The sequence below is a fragment of the Psittacula echo genome, assembly GCF_963264785.1.
Source record: "Psittacula echo genome assembly, chromosome: 3".
Lineage (NCBI taxonomy): Eukaryota > Metazoa > Chordata > Aves > Psittaciformes > Psittacidae > Psittacula > Psittacula echo.
Window position 1 is genome coordinate 20,175,922 of NC_137736.1, and position 16,634 is coordinate 20,192,555.

General features: G+C 37.3%; 1 protein-coding gene across 1 annotated transcript in view; it reads left to right on the plus strand.

The window, feature by feature from the left end:
- The window catches only part of ABI3BP (ABI family member 3 binding protein), a gene marked incomplete at its 3' end in the record, with an annotated part of 147,773 nt that overhangs the window by 70,386 nt on the left and 60,753 nt on the right, over positions 1-16,634 (plus strand). Inside the window, 8 exon segments of the mRNA XM_080613490.1 lie at positions 144-209; positions 11,265-11,330; positions 11,728-11,793; positions 13,452-13,526; positions 14,592-14,666; positions 15,595-15,610; positions 15,612-15,667; positions 16,536-16,610. Coding sequence (XP_080469616.1) covers positions 144-209; positions 11,265-11,330; positions 11,728-11,793; positions 13,452-13,526; positions 14,592-14,666; positions 15,595-15,610; positions 15,612-15,667; positions 16,536-16,610 — 495 coding nt within the window.

A 16,634-nucleotide genomic window follows, 5' to 3' on the forward strand; every position in this document is an offset into this window, starting at 1 on the left:
TGCTGATTTGATCACTGAGTCACAAGGTACTGCAAGGAGAAGGGATGTGTTGACCTAAATATGGACCTTTGAACTGGTGCTGCTTCTGCTGCTGTGGCAAAATTGTGTGAGTATCTCAAGGTCGTTTCTGTGTCTGACCGCAGCAACCCAGAGACCGGAGCTGAAATCCACCTCGTCTGCTTCATTGAAAACCACACGGACTGTGAAGGGTAAATAGTCAGTGGTTCCTTTCCTGTGCTGATTACTTTGGTAATGCTTTTCTCTGCAGCAGTGAGCCAGTTCAGATGTTTTGGTGTCCAGAAGAGTGGGTCAATGATGCAGTTGTTCCTTTATGGCTCCTGATTAGAAATTGCTCCATTTGTAAGCTTTCTGCTGCTTTTTCTGAGATTCCACTTCTAGGTTTACTGAGATTCCACTTCTAGGTTTACCTCGGGCTACCTATGCCAGTTGGAACATGGCATCATGCAGCTACGGGGAGTGATGCCGTGACATGGAAGCCTGCTCCAAGCAGGTCCATGTTTCCCTGTTTATAGCTCTGTCTTGATACCAGCCATGCAACAACAGCCTGTGTGAGGACCTGAAGGTGGTTTCTGTGTTTGATCTTAGCTACTCGAAGACCAAGGCTGAAGTCTACCACTCCTTCCTCCCTGACAACACATCAAACTATGATGGGTAACTAGCAAAACCCCTTCTTTTTCCATTTCCCCCTTTGTCTCTTCCTATCATGCCTCCCACCTCAAAACACCTGGCATCCGTCTCATCTTCCATGGAGAGTACGAAGACTTGGTGCAGCTTGGCTCGCCGAAGCGCTCACCTCACTTGTTCTGTGATTCTGTTGTTTGATCCCACGCTTCTCCATTTCTGACAAGCATTTTCTGTGGGAACTGAGTGGCAGCGTGCGTAAAGAACACATTATTGCACCTTGCCTTCTTCTGCCATTACCCTGCTTCATTTGGTTTGGTAGCAGACCTTCCTTTCTCTGACACATTCAAATACGACAGCGTTCTTAAGGTGCAAATCCTGGCTATGCTGATCCGGGTTGGCACAAGGGGACAGCTCTGTGGTTCAGCTGCCCACCAGTGTTTGCAGGTCCAAGGGTGCAGCCATTGGTTGCTTCCCTGCTGACTTTGAAGGCAGCCCATCGTCATCTGCCCACACCTTTACATTGCCATCACCTAGGAGTGGGAGCACTCTGCTCTACTGCTGGTTTTGGGGTCACATCAGGGATGCAAGGTTGTAAGGACGATGCCTCCTTTCAGCTTCCGGTGAATCACAGCATGTTTCTCCAAAACACCGGCAGCCTTTGGTGCCTGGCTGTGCTCCATTTCTTGCAGAACTAGTCACAGTGCAGATGGGAAGTGCTCTCTCAGGAGCTATTGTTGCGCTTTTAGCCAAACTGTTGTTTTTCTTTGGCCTATGTAAGGGTGAAGCACAAGTGTGTAGTTGAAACTGCTGTTCACAGAAAGGCTGTATTTACTTAAGCATTGGATATGGCGGTTGACAGCAATGGGTGGAGATGCTCGTGGCGATAGCTGCTTTCACACTAGCAGGTGTGCAAGACCAGTTGTGCGGCTTGGCAGTAATTTTTGGCCCATGAGGTAACAAAAGCATGATATGGGCAGGCTGGTAAGCCCTGAGACTTGAAATTGGATGCAAGTTAAAATTGTAATGAATATTGAGTTTCTTGCAGTGTTATTGTGGCACTTTTGTCTGTAGCAGTCTTGCTTTAAGACACTTGCTTAGATGTGTCACATGCTTCATGGTATTTTCCAGGGAAGTTACATTCCTTGCCTTGCATTACTTAAAGGACTTTTCTTAACTTTCTTGTTTTCATGGTGGAGAAATTGGATACTTGTTTTTATAATAAAACTCATAAAGTTAATGTGTAAGGGTATTTCCTTCCCTTTTGCTGTCTGGTGATGTTGTCTGGATCAGTTTCTACATTGTTTTAATTGTGCCAGTTTTTAAAATTGGATTTGTTTTGGTAACTGCATCTTGAAAATTTGCTTTCCCTTTGCCTCCCTTTGTCCAGTGTTTTTGCACATTTTCAGTCCTGCATTCCTACTAACCATCAGAAGGTTTTTCCATTCTACTCATAACATTCTATTTCATTTTGTGCATCATATTTGTGTGTGTTTACGTATTTTTGTACGTTAACCTCTTTTTATAAAATTTTGCAGAATATATTTTCATCTTCCTTCAGTTCTTTACTATTCAGGCACTTAACCGTCAAGTCTATGGTTGCAGATGATGCCATGTTGTGATGGTTCATAATTTAAGTGTGCATGTTAAAAAGTGCACACTTAAGGTATAAACTGTAAAATAACTTCAAGAATAGCAAGTCTATATTTCACTGATCAGAATGTTTAAAATAGAATAATACTGTAAATAATGTAATATTATTTCCAGCCTGGGTTTTAAACTCACTTGCACTTTTGTACTCTTATTTTGTTGATGTATTATTAGTAGAATAGGTGGATGAATTCCTCTGAAATCAGTTTGGTTGGTTATCCACTGTGCACAGGGCTGAATAGCTGCCCAAGGCACAAAGCAGTGGTTTATCAGACCTTGAATTCTTTGGTGTAAAATAGATGTATATTTTTTGGTCCTTTCAAGTTGTACATTCCATCTCAGTGCTGATGATTTTTTATTTTAATAAGTCCAAGACTTCCTAAATGGATAGATTCTCGCATGTGTTCCTGTATTGGTTAAGTGCAAATTAGGAAACACAGCTACAGAAAAAGTGAATTTGTTAGCAACGTATTTGTGAAAGGCAATGTGATCTAAAATCCTAACAGGTGAAAATATGTCTCTATTACAGTAACTATTCAAGCACCTTTCAAACCTATTACACCTGACAACACTGAAGGGAATTGGGTAAATGATCATTAATGGGTTTTGTCATCTGGAGAATAGCTTATTACAACATATATATATATATACACATTATGCATGTTTTCCCTAGTCTTACTTTTTAAACTTTGGTCAGTGGTCTTTTTATTTCTTATCACAAATAAATTTAGAAAAGTCTTAGCTTAGCATCACAGTCTTCATACTGAACATGAACATGATGCAGCTGTGTTAATACTCCATGGTTGGTACTAACATTTATCCTGCCTCTATATGAATGCAATATTTTTGTATCCTTTTAGAGCTGAGAACTTAATTTTATGCAATGTCATTTCAGTCAAACCATCTTCACTATATGGAAAACTTTTAGCAGCTAGTCAGTGTGGCTCTACTGCTCTCCATGGCATGTTCTCTCAGAACTACCACATCAAGAACACTCTTGATGCAAAAATTGGGCTGCTTAGATTTCTTATTGCACGTCCCCTGATTTTAATCAGACATAAGTGCTCTTAACATCAAGAGCACCTACTCCAGTTTTTTATATACCACTGCCTGTAGAAATAGAGCATGTTTCTTTCACGCTGGCTGCATAATTTTTCTAATGGAAATGATGGTCTTAGTTATCTGATAGAATCTGAATTTTGTTGTGTTTGTTTTCATTAAAATATCATCATAAAATCATCTAGTTATTTTTAAACCATTTTCCACTGAAGGGTGGTCTTTGTCAGTAATCCTGTTTATATCAAAGTAGCTTTGTGGCAGTGATGTAAGACGAGAAGTCATTATCTTTAAGCAAAATGCATCTCTTGAGTTTCTTTTGCAGTACTTTCATGCCAATTATTTCTTTCTATTAAGCAAGTCGAAAACATTCTGCTCTGACTGAATAACTGGGGAACATACCTTTGTATTACTGTAGGTAATTTTAGGTTTAGTTCATATTTGAAATTTTCTCTACCTAAGATCTTCCAAAGGATACAAATTCTGTGTCTTGGAAATGTAACAGATACGAGAATACCACTCTGATCAAACTCATGTTGTATCCATGCCATAGGAGATGTCAGCTTGTTTGCTGTTCTATCAGTCATCCTACTGCTGACTCTAATCCATTTTCTGTCTGGATTTTTATTTGTATTGTTTCCTTTTACAGAACAGCTTCTGTATAGTATTTTAGTGGCTTTGATGCCACTGCAAGTTTTAAAATTCAGATTCTTTTTTCAGCTTCTGATGAAACACAGCTTATTTCTTCAAGAACCACAACATCTGCTATCCCAGAAATGCTATCAACAAAATCTGGTAATGACGTTTCTTGAAAATGTAATTTTATTAGTGTTAAGAATTCTCACAAGAAATGACCTGCTTTTGGTTGTATTGTTAATTTACATTTCTTTACCTTGAGGTTAATATTATTACAGGAAGAAGGTGATACATTGCAGCATTTGGGATTACAACATTGAAACAGTTGGCTTTTAGGATTCTCATGACAGAATAATGGAGTATTATAGCTTTTGGGGTTTTTTTGTAATTCTGTATTACACACGAATTATAATTTTTCTGGAAATTTTAAGAGATGACTCAGATTATAATTGTTTATTTGTAATTTGCTTTAATATGAATTTACTCATAATATAATTACTGATTTACATCAATATTTAGCCCTGCCCCAAGTCATTCATCCTGATTTCCAACCCTAACTATTCTATGATTCTATGAGTCTATGATTTTGCAAAAGTGCCATATCAACAGATACCCTGAATTCAGTGTAACTACCAGCAGCCATCAGTGAATAGTTATTCAAATAAATAAATAACGGTACTATTTCACTCATAATACCCTATTTGTGTAGTGTAATTTCCCTAAAATCCTATGCTTCAAAATTATGATTACATAAATAATTATTGTGATAAAGGGTGATTTGACAGGCTCAAGCTGAACATGGTATTTGTTTGGTTAGGTTTTTTTTACAGTAACTGTTCAAATACCTTTGCAACCAAGTAAAGTGGAACTTGGTAAATTATTATGTTTTCTTGATGTCTAATATGATAATTTCTCAGACAAGCACCAATACGTTTTCTTTTAGTGACTTCTGGTTGTGAAAACTTACTCTTCAGCCTCTTTTGTCTTGGGCTTTAGGAAAAATTCTGAAGCATCTCAACAGTTCATGTTTTACAGAATACATATATAGTGTGATCAAGTTTTTTGTGATTCTGATGTTTTTTCTGTCTTTGTGTGAATGGAATCGTGTCTTTCTAAAGCTGAAAATACAAGTTCATGCTGTTTCAAGTTGTTTGCACTGTAAATGTTAATTTGATGAAACTCTCTTCAGCATCCAGCATGCTTGATGCCCTCCTCAGTTACACTGTTTCACTGATTCTGTGGTATTCCTTTAGGTTGATACCACCTGCTTTTGTTATGCAGTGAACTATTCCCACATGACTTTCAAAAATGCAGGCTAGCTGGATTTAATGTGTAATCCCACACTGTGTCAAATGTGTTTAGAAACTAAATTATAAAGTTTCTAACTTTGATGTCAAATAGTGGGCTTTTGTGTGCAGACAAAACAACGCTTCTTTTAGTTTGAGCTGTTAATTTACTCTGTCTTTTTGCCTAAAGAGGTCATCTACAGGCTTTTTTCCATGCCAGATGTATACGTTTTCTGACTTCATGTGCATAAAGGGGGGGGGGGGGGGGTTCAGTTTGAAGTAAGCCCTGATTCATAATTTATGCCTAATTTATAATGTGAAGGCATGCTGTATCAAAACAGCATTAAGCATTTGCAGCTCCTTATTTGAAAGACTTATCTGGAATGTGCAAACTGAAGTGTGGGGGCAAGGGGGTTTCTGTCAGCTGCTGCTATTGGACAGAATTTTGAAATCAGATGCAACCAGCTGGCCTTGTAGTAAATGTGTCAAAATTAGTTGTCATGTATCCAAAAAAACTCCAAAACCACCAACCTGTAAGACAAAGAATGGAGCAGGCTACTGCAAATATCTGTTAGGGTTATCTATACAAGAAATCTAAAATAAATTTAGATCTTTTGGACCTGCTAATAAGGGGCCAAAGATTATCTTATCTAAAGACTGATCTCACTCATTTTCAAGATTGTTTTCATATTTGATCTTAGCTACCCAAGGACCAGGCCTGAAATTCACATCTCATCCCTCCGTGGAAACCAGAGGGAGCACGATGGGTAAATAGCATGTAATTCCATTAGCTTTTCCATCCCTTGCCATCACTTCCATTGGCTGTGGATAATGCTAAGGTTCATTCAGATAAGTTGCTTTGAAAACTGCTTGATGTTAGTCTTGTTCGTCTGTCCATCCACAACTTGGCCATTTCTGTCTAATCAAAGCTGAAAAATAACTTACCACACTGACTAAATAGTCTACAAAAAGACCTCTGCTAGCATATGTTGCCTTTAATTTTCTTCTGGTAGTTGCATTTTTTTTTTTTCAAAGCATAAGTACTTAAAAAAAAATCAACACAAAAACCAAATAAACCCACAAAACCCAACCAACCCCCCCCCCAAAAAAAAAACCCACTGAGAATTCTTCCTAGCATGAGATAGAAGAATTGACCCTACTTCATTTCACACCAGTTTCAGTGTTTATGTTGTTTATTTGACACCACATTTCACAGCTCATCCTTAAAGCTGCTGCTGTCTTGCTTGATCTCACATTGGTGTTGTCTTGAACTGCCCAACAGCTGCTGTCAAAATACTCTGGCTCTGAAGTCAGTTCACATTTTAACTCCAGGTTTACTTTCAGCTTTTGATGAAAAGCAGCACATTTCTTCAAGATCTGAAACATCTGGCATCCAAGAAATGCCACCAGCTGTACCTGGTAATACTTAAAAATGTGATTTTAAAATAGAAATTCTCACAGAGATTTCATCTTACTTATGGTATATTCTCAGTTAAGTTTAAAATTAATCAGAATAACTACAAAACTGTCATAATTAATTTGCTGTCTCAAATACCAGACTAAATACTCTCTTCTAATTTTGGTCAACATTCTTAATATATTTACAAGTCTATATTGCTGTGCTTGATGATAATAGGCTTTGATGTGTTTTATTGCATCTAGTAGTGTTCTCATTTTTTAAGTTGCAATACTGCATATGGGTAAGAGTGAAAGCTAATATAAGTTTTGTTTAAACCTCTCAGTGAAACTGTTCTAATGGTTGAAAGTGTTAAGTATGTCCCATAGAAATAACAGGATCAATAACAGTGAACATGTAGGCTTCAAAATACTGCAAAATGGACCCTTAAGTCCTTTCATTTGAATATATTTAAAGCAGTTATTTAAGGTAGACGTTTTGCTGCCAGTAAATGCAACAGCATACGTCCAAGGCTAAAAGAAATAAAAGCTTGCTTATCACGTGTACATCTATTTAAACTAAACTGCACAACATTGCAATTAAGGAAAATACTTGCAACTTGATCTTGAGCTGGTGTGTCTATTGTAGTTGAGGTGCTTTTCAAACACACTTTTGAAACCTGTTATACCAGACTCCAGTAAAATTAAACTGGATGGAAGATGGTATTTTTTTACATTTAAATTACACTTATTGATGTATCATAATCTAAATTATATAACTTTCTTGTTCTTCCTTGCCAGCATTTATTCTTTAGGATTCTTTTACTTCCTGTGTTCAGAAAATAAGCTAGAACTTATCAATGTCTTATAAAATGACAACAAATACAGTTTAATCAGTGCTTACAGTTCTGCTTTTACTGGCTCTACATGAAGAAATATTTAATTTTTTTTCAATAATAATTCCATCCAAAGTCTGTTTCAAGTTGCTGCTAGAACTCCTTTGCAGTAAGAAGTGGACTAAATGGGTATTTTACAGGAAACTTTAAGTAACTGTCCAACTGCCTGTAGTTGTGGGTTAATGCCAAAACTTTTCAATTCAAGTAAATAGTCTTAAATTCAATAAATGGAGATGTGTTAAGTTTTATGCATTTATTCTTCAGAGGTTTTAGTAAGTATTTATCATTATGCATCTTTCATACTGAGCAATAACTTACAATCAAATGCCTTAACAGAAAGTTTCAGTAATGGCTTTCTATGTATCGGTATAATAGTACATCCAAGTTCAATTATTTATTCTGCATGCTTTGCCAATAAAGAAAGTTATACTGCACTCTTTTCAAACCAGAGGGATCAATTTCTCAACACTTTCAGTGTTTGGGAGAATTGAGAAAATAGTGTGTGATCTAGTCTGGAATTCAACGTAAACATGCAAAAATAAGTCCCAGATTTGAAGGAGAGTTAAAAATATAATTAAATATGATAATAATGTTTAATTAACATACGTATGAGATGGGAACCATTAGTATGTTATGTTGTTTGTATTTAAAGGACTTCCTTGGAATAACCTAAGGAATTCTGGGGTTTAGTTTTGCATGCGCATGTTAGGGAGGAAGGAAGGGGAAGGGAAGAGAAGAGAGAGTAAACAGAAGAACCTTTCAACTAAAGGAGAGTGAGGGTGCTCAGCCACCCAGTGAAGCCTGCAATGAAATGCTTTCTTACATGTTATTTCCCCTGGAGTGGGTCCTTGAATGAAGTTAATGATCTCTTTTAAAAACCTATCATTTAGTTGATGACTTTTTTATTGTTTCTAGCAAATGTTTACGTGCAAAAATTCTTCAAGCATGTTTGAACTCTGCCTCTTTTCTTGAAGACTGATTAATATTGTGCTCTACAGAACTACTCAACCTAAACAACTAATGTGGTTATTCAAGCAATGAAAATCACTTTCAACCTAGACTTACTTTTTTCTTTTAAAACCACAGTGTTATCGCTTGTGCAGAGACTGCTTATTTCATTATGACTTTCATATTATGATTTAGCTACACAATGATTAGTCTTCAAGTCTACATCTAACCCTTTTTGGAAACTAGACCAAGAGTGATGGGTGAGCAGTGTGGGATTACATTTTAGTTTTCATCACATTGCCACTTGCTTGCTTTTTTTCTTCTGTGAACACATTTGCTTCTGAGTCTAAATGGCAAGCCTGTTAAAGAGCTATTTTGTATTACCACTCCTTGGTCAGAAGCTATAAAGGATTTTTGGTACAAAGCGCTAAAAGACCAGTCTTTCATACCAACTTGTAAAAAGATGATTTTCCTGTTGTTCCATTAAAGATTCATACAGATTTTGGTTAAGAAGGCACAAGTATTTCTTCTAGTATTTGGCTCAGCTCTTGATGAAAATCCTGAAGTTCATTTGTATGCATCTTTCTGCAGAGAAGCTATTGTTTCCTTTTTTCCAGGCATATGTTACTTTAACCCCAAAGTTCAGATTTTTAAGAATAGTGAAGAATATAGTAATCAGAGCTAGTTAATTGTTGGGTTTTGGTTTGGGGGTTAGGGGTTTTTTCAGATTTAAAATAAGATGGTCATTTAAAAAACTTGACAGTATCTTTGAAGCAGGCAGGGATTTTGGTTACATATTTGCTGACCTCTTCTCAATTAATAGTTTGAAAATATTTTATGCCTGAAAATTAGTTGGGGGATCTGTTATTTACTGCAGTAAAAATGCAGCTCTGGAACATCATGACTGCCATTATTGTCTACTAGGAACAGTGTTTAACTAGTCGTTGGGGTTTTTGGTTACAGAGAGTGACAAAAAATTGCTGTATGATTTATTTGGTAGGAAAAGTATACCTGATAAGCCACAATTTAAATACTGATTTATTTGGATGCGATTAAAGTGATGCTGTCATAGAAAGACTGCCGTAATATCTCAAGATAGTTTCCATCTCTAATCTTAGCTCTTCCAAGACCAGTACTGGAGCCCACATCTTTTCCTTCACTGGAAACCAGGAAGACAGTAAAGGGTAAACAATATTCCAGCATAATTTCTTTTTGGCAATACTTGTATATGATAAGCATTATTTTAATCAATAACTTTTGATTTTTTTCCCCCTGTTAGTGGCAATGCCAAATGTGCTAATGGTCAGTCATTTCTAGAAATGGTGACAATGAGATACTTAATTGCTAAGCTTCTCAATCCCTTTTTGTAATTTTCTGCTTTATAGGCCTAGTTCACTAAAAGACTGTTTGTATTCTACACTAACTCAGAGAGGCCACCCTCATTTAAAAAACCAATAATATTGTGATGGATGCAAATATTTATGTAAAAGCTGAATAGAATATGGGCTTTGTTCGTTTAAAACTCTGTACTGACACTGCTTTGAAAAAAGAATGTTTATCTGTAATATCTGAAGGCAGTTTTCTGGTTTAATCTTAGTTACCCAGAGACCAAAGCTGAAATCTACCTCTCCTTACCTTGCAAGTCAAAGAACATTGGAGGGTAAATATGGTATTTTATATTTTTTTCTTTTCCCCTGCCATCACTTGACAAAATGTTCATCTGCTTTGAGCAATACTAGGTTTGTTAATGCACTTTGGCTTGCGAAAACACTTGCCATACTAATGATGTGATTCTGATGTTTGAACCTATGGTTTTTTCCATCACTTTTTGCAGGGACGGGGGGGGGAAAGTATTTGTCATTAAATCCCTGTGTGTCTGTAGATGCAGTTTTTCTTTTGAAAATTCTCTCTAGAATGAAAAATTCCAATATATCAGAAGCATAGTTTTATTACCTCTTAGTCTTGCTATTGACGTGGTATAGCTGTCTCATAGTTTACTTACAGGACATAAACAATTTTTTTCCTCTTTCATTCCACAATGAAGTTCAAGCTTGATGAATAGGCATGTTATTTTTGGACCTGATGATCTTAAAGGTCTTTTCCAACATAAGTTGATTCTATGATTCAGTGACTAACCTAAAGAAAGAATGGGAACTTTTATATGACATGGAGAAAGATTAAGCTCTTCAGGGGAATGGTGAGGACTTACATAGTCTGTTCTTTGTAAAAATAATAATAATATTAGTGACAAGAACAGTAAGGAAAAACCTTGTGGCAAAGTTATTGAACTCTGAACAGAGTTGAAGTAATGACTGAGTATTCAAATGATAATGTGCAGTTTATTCTTAGAGCTGGAATAAGGAAGAATTTAGAATTCATAGTTCTTTGTAGTTGGGGTGTACGTATGACCTGTCATCTTGAATTCTGAATCCAAAAGTGGGTCTCTTTGCTCCATGTTCAGTCTGCAACAACTGGTCTTGTAACATCTTTTGGAAAGTGTCAGAAGTGTATTGGTAAAGTAGACATTTAGACATTTTTCTGATGATGGAGGGTCATTTAGCTACTGAGTTTAACAGTATTGTGTTAGTTGCAACCACAGCAAGACAATTGCCTGCTGATTTGATCACTGAGTCACAAGGTACTGCAAGGAGAAGGGATGTGTTGACCTAAATATGGACCTTTGAACTGGTGCTGCTTCTGCTGCTGTGGCAAAACTGTGTGAGTGTCTCAAGGTCGTTTCTGTGTCTGATCGCAGCAACCCAGAGACCGGAGCTGAAATCCACCTCGTCTGCTTCATTGAAAACCACACGGACTGTGAAGGGTAAATAGTCAGTGGTTCCTTTCCTGTGCTGATTACTTTGGTAATGCTTTTCTCTGCAGCAGTGAGCCAGTTCAGATGTTTTGGTGTCCAGAAGAGTGGGTCAATGATGCAGTTGTTCCTTTATGGCTCCTGATTAGAAATTGCTCCATTTGTAAGCTTTCTGCTGCTTTTTCTGAGATTCCACTTCTAGGTTTACTGAGATTCCACTTCTAGGTTTACCTCGGGCTACCTATGCCAGTTGGAACATGGCATCATGCAGCTACGGGGAGTGATGCCGTGACATGGAAGCCTGCTCCAAGCAGGTCCATGTTTCCCTGTTTATAGCTCTGTCTTGATACCAGCCATGCAACAACAGCCTGTGTGAGGACCTGAAGGTGGTTTCTGTGTTTGATCTTAGCTACTCGAAGACCAAGGCTGAAGTCTACCACTCCTTCCTCCCTGACAACACATCAAACTATGATGGGTAACTAGCAAAACCCCTTCTTTTTCCATTTCCCCCTTTGTCTCTTCCTATCATGCCTCCCACCTCAAAACACCTGGCATCCGTCTCATCTTCCATGGAGAGTACGAAGACTTGGTGCAGCTTGGCTCGCCGAAGCGCTCACCTCACTTGTTCTGTGATTCTGTTGTTTGATCCCACGCTTCTCCATTTCTGACAAGCATTTTCTGTGGGAACTGAGTGGCAGCGTGCGTAAAGAACACATTATTGCACCTTGCCTTCTTCTGCCATTACCCTGCTTCATTTGGTTTGGTAGCAGACCTTCCTTTCTCTGACACATTCAAATACGACAGCGTTCTTAAGGTGCAAATCCTGGCTATGCTGATCCGGGTTGGCACAAGGGGACAGCTCTGTGGTTCAGCTGCCCACCAGTGTTTGCAGGTCCAAGGGTGCAGCCATTGGTTGCTTCCCTGCTGACTTTGAAGGCAGCCCATCGTCATCTGCCCACACCTTTACATTGCCATCACCTAGGAGTGGGAGCACTCTGCTCTACTGCTGGTTTTGGGGTCACATCAGGGATGCAAGGTTGTAAGGACGATGCCTCCTTTCAGCTTCCGGTGAATCACAGCATGTTTCTCCAAAACACCGGCAGCCTTTGGTGCCTGGCTGTGCTCCATTTCTTGCAGAACTAGTCACAGTGCAGATGGGAAGTGCTCTCTCAGGAGCTATTGTTGCGCTTTTAGCCAAACTGTTGTTTTTCTTTGGCCTATGTAAGGGTGAAGCACAAGTGTGTAGTTGAAACTGCTGTTCACAGAAAGGCTGTATTTACTTAAGCATTGGATATGGCGGTTGACAGCAATGGGTGGAGATGCTCGTGGCGATAGCTGCTTTCACACTAGCAGGTGTGCAAGACCAGTTGTGCGGCTTGGCAGTAATTTTTGGCCCATGAGGTAACAAAAGCATGATATGGGCAGGCTGGTAAGCCCTGAGACCTGAAGTCAAGTGCAAGTTAGTAGTGTAATGAATTGTATTAATGTATCCTTCTTTATTAATTTATCCTTCCCACTGAGACACAGTTGGATCGTAGAGATGTGCTGTCAGTGTTTCTTGTGTGTCCATCGAAGAGGCAGAAACTGATTCTGAAGTGTGTTTTTATGGCACTGGAGAAATCTTCTGGTTTTGTTATCTGTGTCATGTACTTCAGGGTCTTTTCCGATGATGCTGGGGTTCTTTACGTATATTAATCCTTTTATGATCCTTCTGCCTTCTCTTTTGCAAGAGAATATTTTCTGTGTTCAGAAATTGTACATCTCTGTTACCCCTATTTTTAAATAATGTTTTCAAACTATGTTTTTGTATGTAACATCTTGTTCTGCAAGGCATAAGCAATCTTTCTTTGCATTTCCCTCATTTTTTTAGTTATTTTTTATGTTCTTTTTTCATATTTTTCCATCATGGTGTCTTATGTCTTTGATTATTTCTTCATGTTTCTTGCAACAGCTTCTTTATCATTTACAACACCAGTACATCTTTGCACATTCACATTAGAAAATCCATTCCATCTGCACTAGAGATTTTTTCCTGTCTCAAGTCCCTAGTTCCTTAGTAGTGGCCTGAAATTAGTTCAGTCTGTAGGTTCAGATGATGCCAAAAACAATTCTTTGTTTTGTTTTGTTTTCCAGCTTCACTGGACTCTCATCATATTACTTTCCCATCCCAAATACCTGCATCTGCAGAAATATCAAAAATAGAGACTGGTAAATTGTATTTGTTTCTTCCATAACTTAGAATTTGTTTGTGTGTCAAGGATGTTATAGTTACATGCTGTTTGCTCTTGTTGCTTGGTGTTGTCTGCAGTGTTGGTAGTTAGGCTGTATAGCTACATGATGATATTCTGTGTCATAGGATCAAATATGAAACCCACAGGAATCAGTACTGGTTTGGGTGGTTTTAATCTGTCAGCTATAAGGTCCACCATACAGAGTCATTATCAGTTATGAAAACATTTTCTTGACTGGGACGTTTTACCCTAGGAAATATTTTGTTAGTCATACTATGCACATTATTTTGCAGTTTTCTCTGTTACTAAGATTTTTGTTCAAGTTATGTTATTATTTCACCTTGGAACTTTCCTTACTGGGTTCATATATATCTAAGATTAAATTTGTATTCACAGCCAAGATATTAATGTGCAAAAGGTGTGAAGGAAAATTTTCCTAAACCTGACAGTCAATGTTTCAGTAGTATTGTTTTGAATTTTCTGTGTCACTTCCTGGTTCTTCACTGTGTTACAAAATCCATGTCAATTTACATTATGTCAATTATATAAAATACCACAATTTATTTTTAATGACATGATGTGTAGTAGTAGAATAAAACCTATAACTCAAAGTACTAACATCTGTTCAGCTGAAACAAGCAAAGTGTTGGTAATAGAAATTATTGTAGAAATAATAATAATAATAATAAACCAATAATCTGGTTGTAGAAATTCATATTTGCATGTAATTTAAATGTGTAGGTCTCTTTTGCAGGTGAAGTCAAAATCACAGTGGTTTTGATGTTAGACATACACAGATCAATTGGAAGTCCTGTTGTGTCGGTTAGGGACATGAGACTTTTTCAAAACTTTGGGGTTTTGTTCATTTATTTTCAAGTTGGAAATCTTCTGAAACTGTAGTATAGTGGTGTTGCCATCTTGCACATCAATGTAAAGCAATCTTTTTCTGATCTCTCCTCCCCTGCACCCTGCTACCCCCCCTCCTCCCCATGTCTGCACCAATATGAATCTATCTCTCAAGGTTATTTACCTTTTTCTGCAGTTACAAGTTCAGCTGACCTGGAAAAATCTGTGTCTCCACTTTCCAGAACACCTCATGTGCTAAAAACAACTACGGGTAGTAGTAATGTATTAGCTTTTCAGTTAAACCACTTCTGGTCTTTTGATAGCAATTTTGGTTAATTCTGTTCATCCCAGATATTTTGATCATCTGCCATACTTGTTTTCTGCTTGAGTCATGATCATGAGTATAGAAAAAGTACCCTTTTTTACATGACAACTTGTGCTTCCTGCTGAGAAACTCACCTGATAGTGTTTCTGATCTTACATTTGTCTCTCAGAATGCTACTAGGGCTATTATGAGAATACTTAAATGAAGTAATATTTTATTTTTTTCTAATTATTATTATGCCTTAAGTGTGATACAAATCTTAAAACTACTTGGTTTTTTTCTTTCAAGCTTAATTGTTACAGTCTGATGGATACACACATACTGTTGTTTATGTCAGCATAGTAAGCTTCTTTCTTAGTATCTCTTACTGTGCAGTGGAGGGTTTTTTTTATTTTACCATTGTTTTCTATGTGTGTATGTACACATACATTAAAATTCACTAACAAATCTTAACAGAAAACAAAGTACTGAGGAGAATTAAGGCAGTCTTTTTTATAGAAATCTATCTGCAGTGTTTTTTAGTTTTGTAGGTTATTTTTTTTCTGCCTTTTTTGGAGCACTTCATTCTTACAGGCATGGTGTTGGAAGTTCTTTCATTCTTTTACCTTCATATTTTCTGGGCTTAAGCTTTAACCTATGTGGACCGTGCTATCTAAAGTATTACTAGCTTTGGTTGGGTTACACTTCTGTTTTATTTTGTCCCCCTTTAAACAGTACTACTCCACTGTCAAGGTAAGGCATGCTTACTGTGGGTTCACCTCTTCACTGCAAACTTAAATATGTTATAACCTGTAACATTTTACTTTTTTTCTAAAACAAAGAACCTATGTGTAGAATTAGCAATCACAGGTACTGTAACCTGGGATCTTTATAGCTTTCAGTGGTATTCAGCTGTTTTTCAAGCCATGTGACACCTAGTAAGCTTGAAATAGCAGATGCTAGACCAGGTACAATAATCTCTAGCTTGTTCTTAATTCGCTAGCTCAAACCATGCTCTTAAACTCACTGAAGTGAGTTCACTGTTAATCCTCACTTTCAGTGCACATTTGGATAAGACCCTAACACCTGAAATTTGTATTTAGATTTCTGTTAATTGGTTTAAATTGGTGCCTTTTAACACTTACGATGCGTATGGTAACTCATAGTCGCATAGTTCTCCTTCAGTATTTTGAAAACTATGCCACAGATAATTAAGGAAAGAGTATTTATTGTCCAGTAATGCTGATGAAAATACTTCCGTGTGTGCTGTAGGCTGCATTCTGCTGCTGTAGCCTTCTTATAAATATGAAGGAGTGAAATTGGATATTGAAAGGATACGAAGCATGAAATTGGTTAACAGTTACAGACACTCAATGCTTTTGGACTGAAACCGCAGTTGTATCACTTGTCAGCTTTCTACTCCAAATTTTGTTTTTAATATCTGATAATTGATTGTTCAACATGTCCTCCTTATTAAATTCCTACAATTTACACCATATCATCTCCCTTAAGTGACAGATGAAACCTCAAAATTTTCAGATGCTCTACTTAAAATCTCACTTGGCAGTGGTTGAGATGCAGACCAGTTGCAGTGAAGGCAGGAGGAAATGAACATCCAATATTTCTACACATCACAAATACGATGATTTATAGTCACTGAAGCTCTGTGGAGTTCAAAAGACAGAATTTCTGTCTAATGCATACTAAAATGATGTGTCCAAACATAGTTGAAGTATTTGTTGTTCTTGTAGAAACAAATTTGGTTTTGCTTATGAAGAAAGAGTTTCTTCCATTACCTCATTGCTCTCTTACGACTGTCACCATTTTCTCCAACAGCAACAAGTGAATCCATTCTGGAATCTTTCACACCTAAAACTTCTCATCCTTTTCAATGGCCAAGGGTAACATTAGGTAATGTTGTTGTTTTCACCTAGT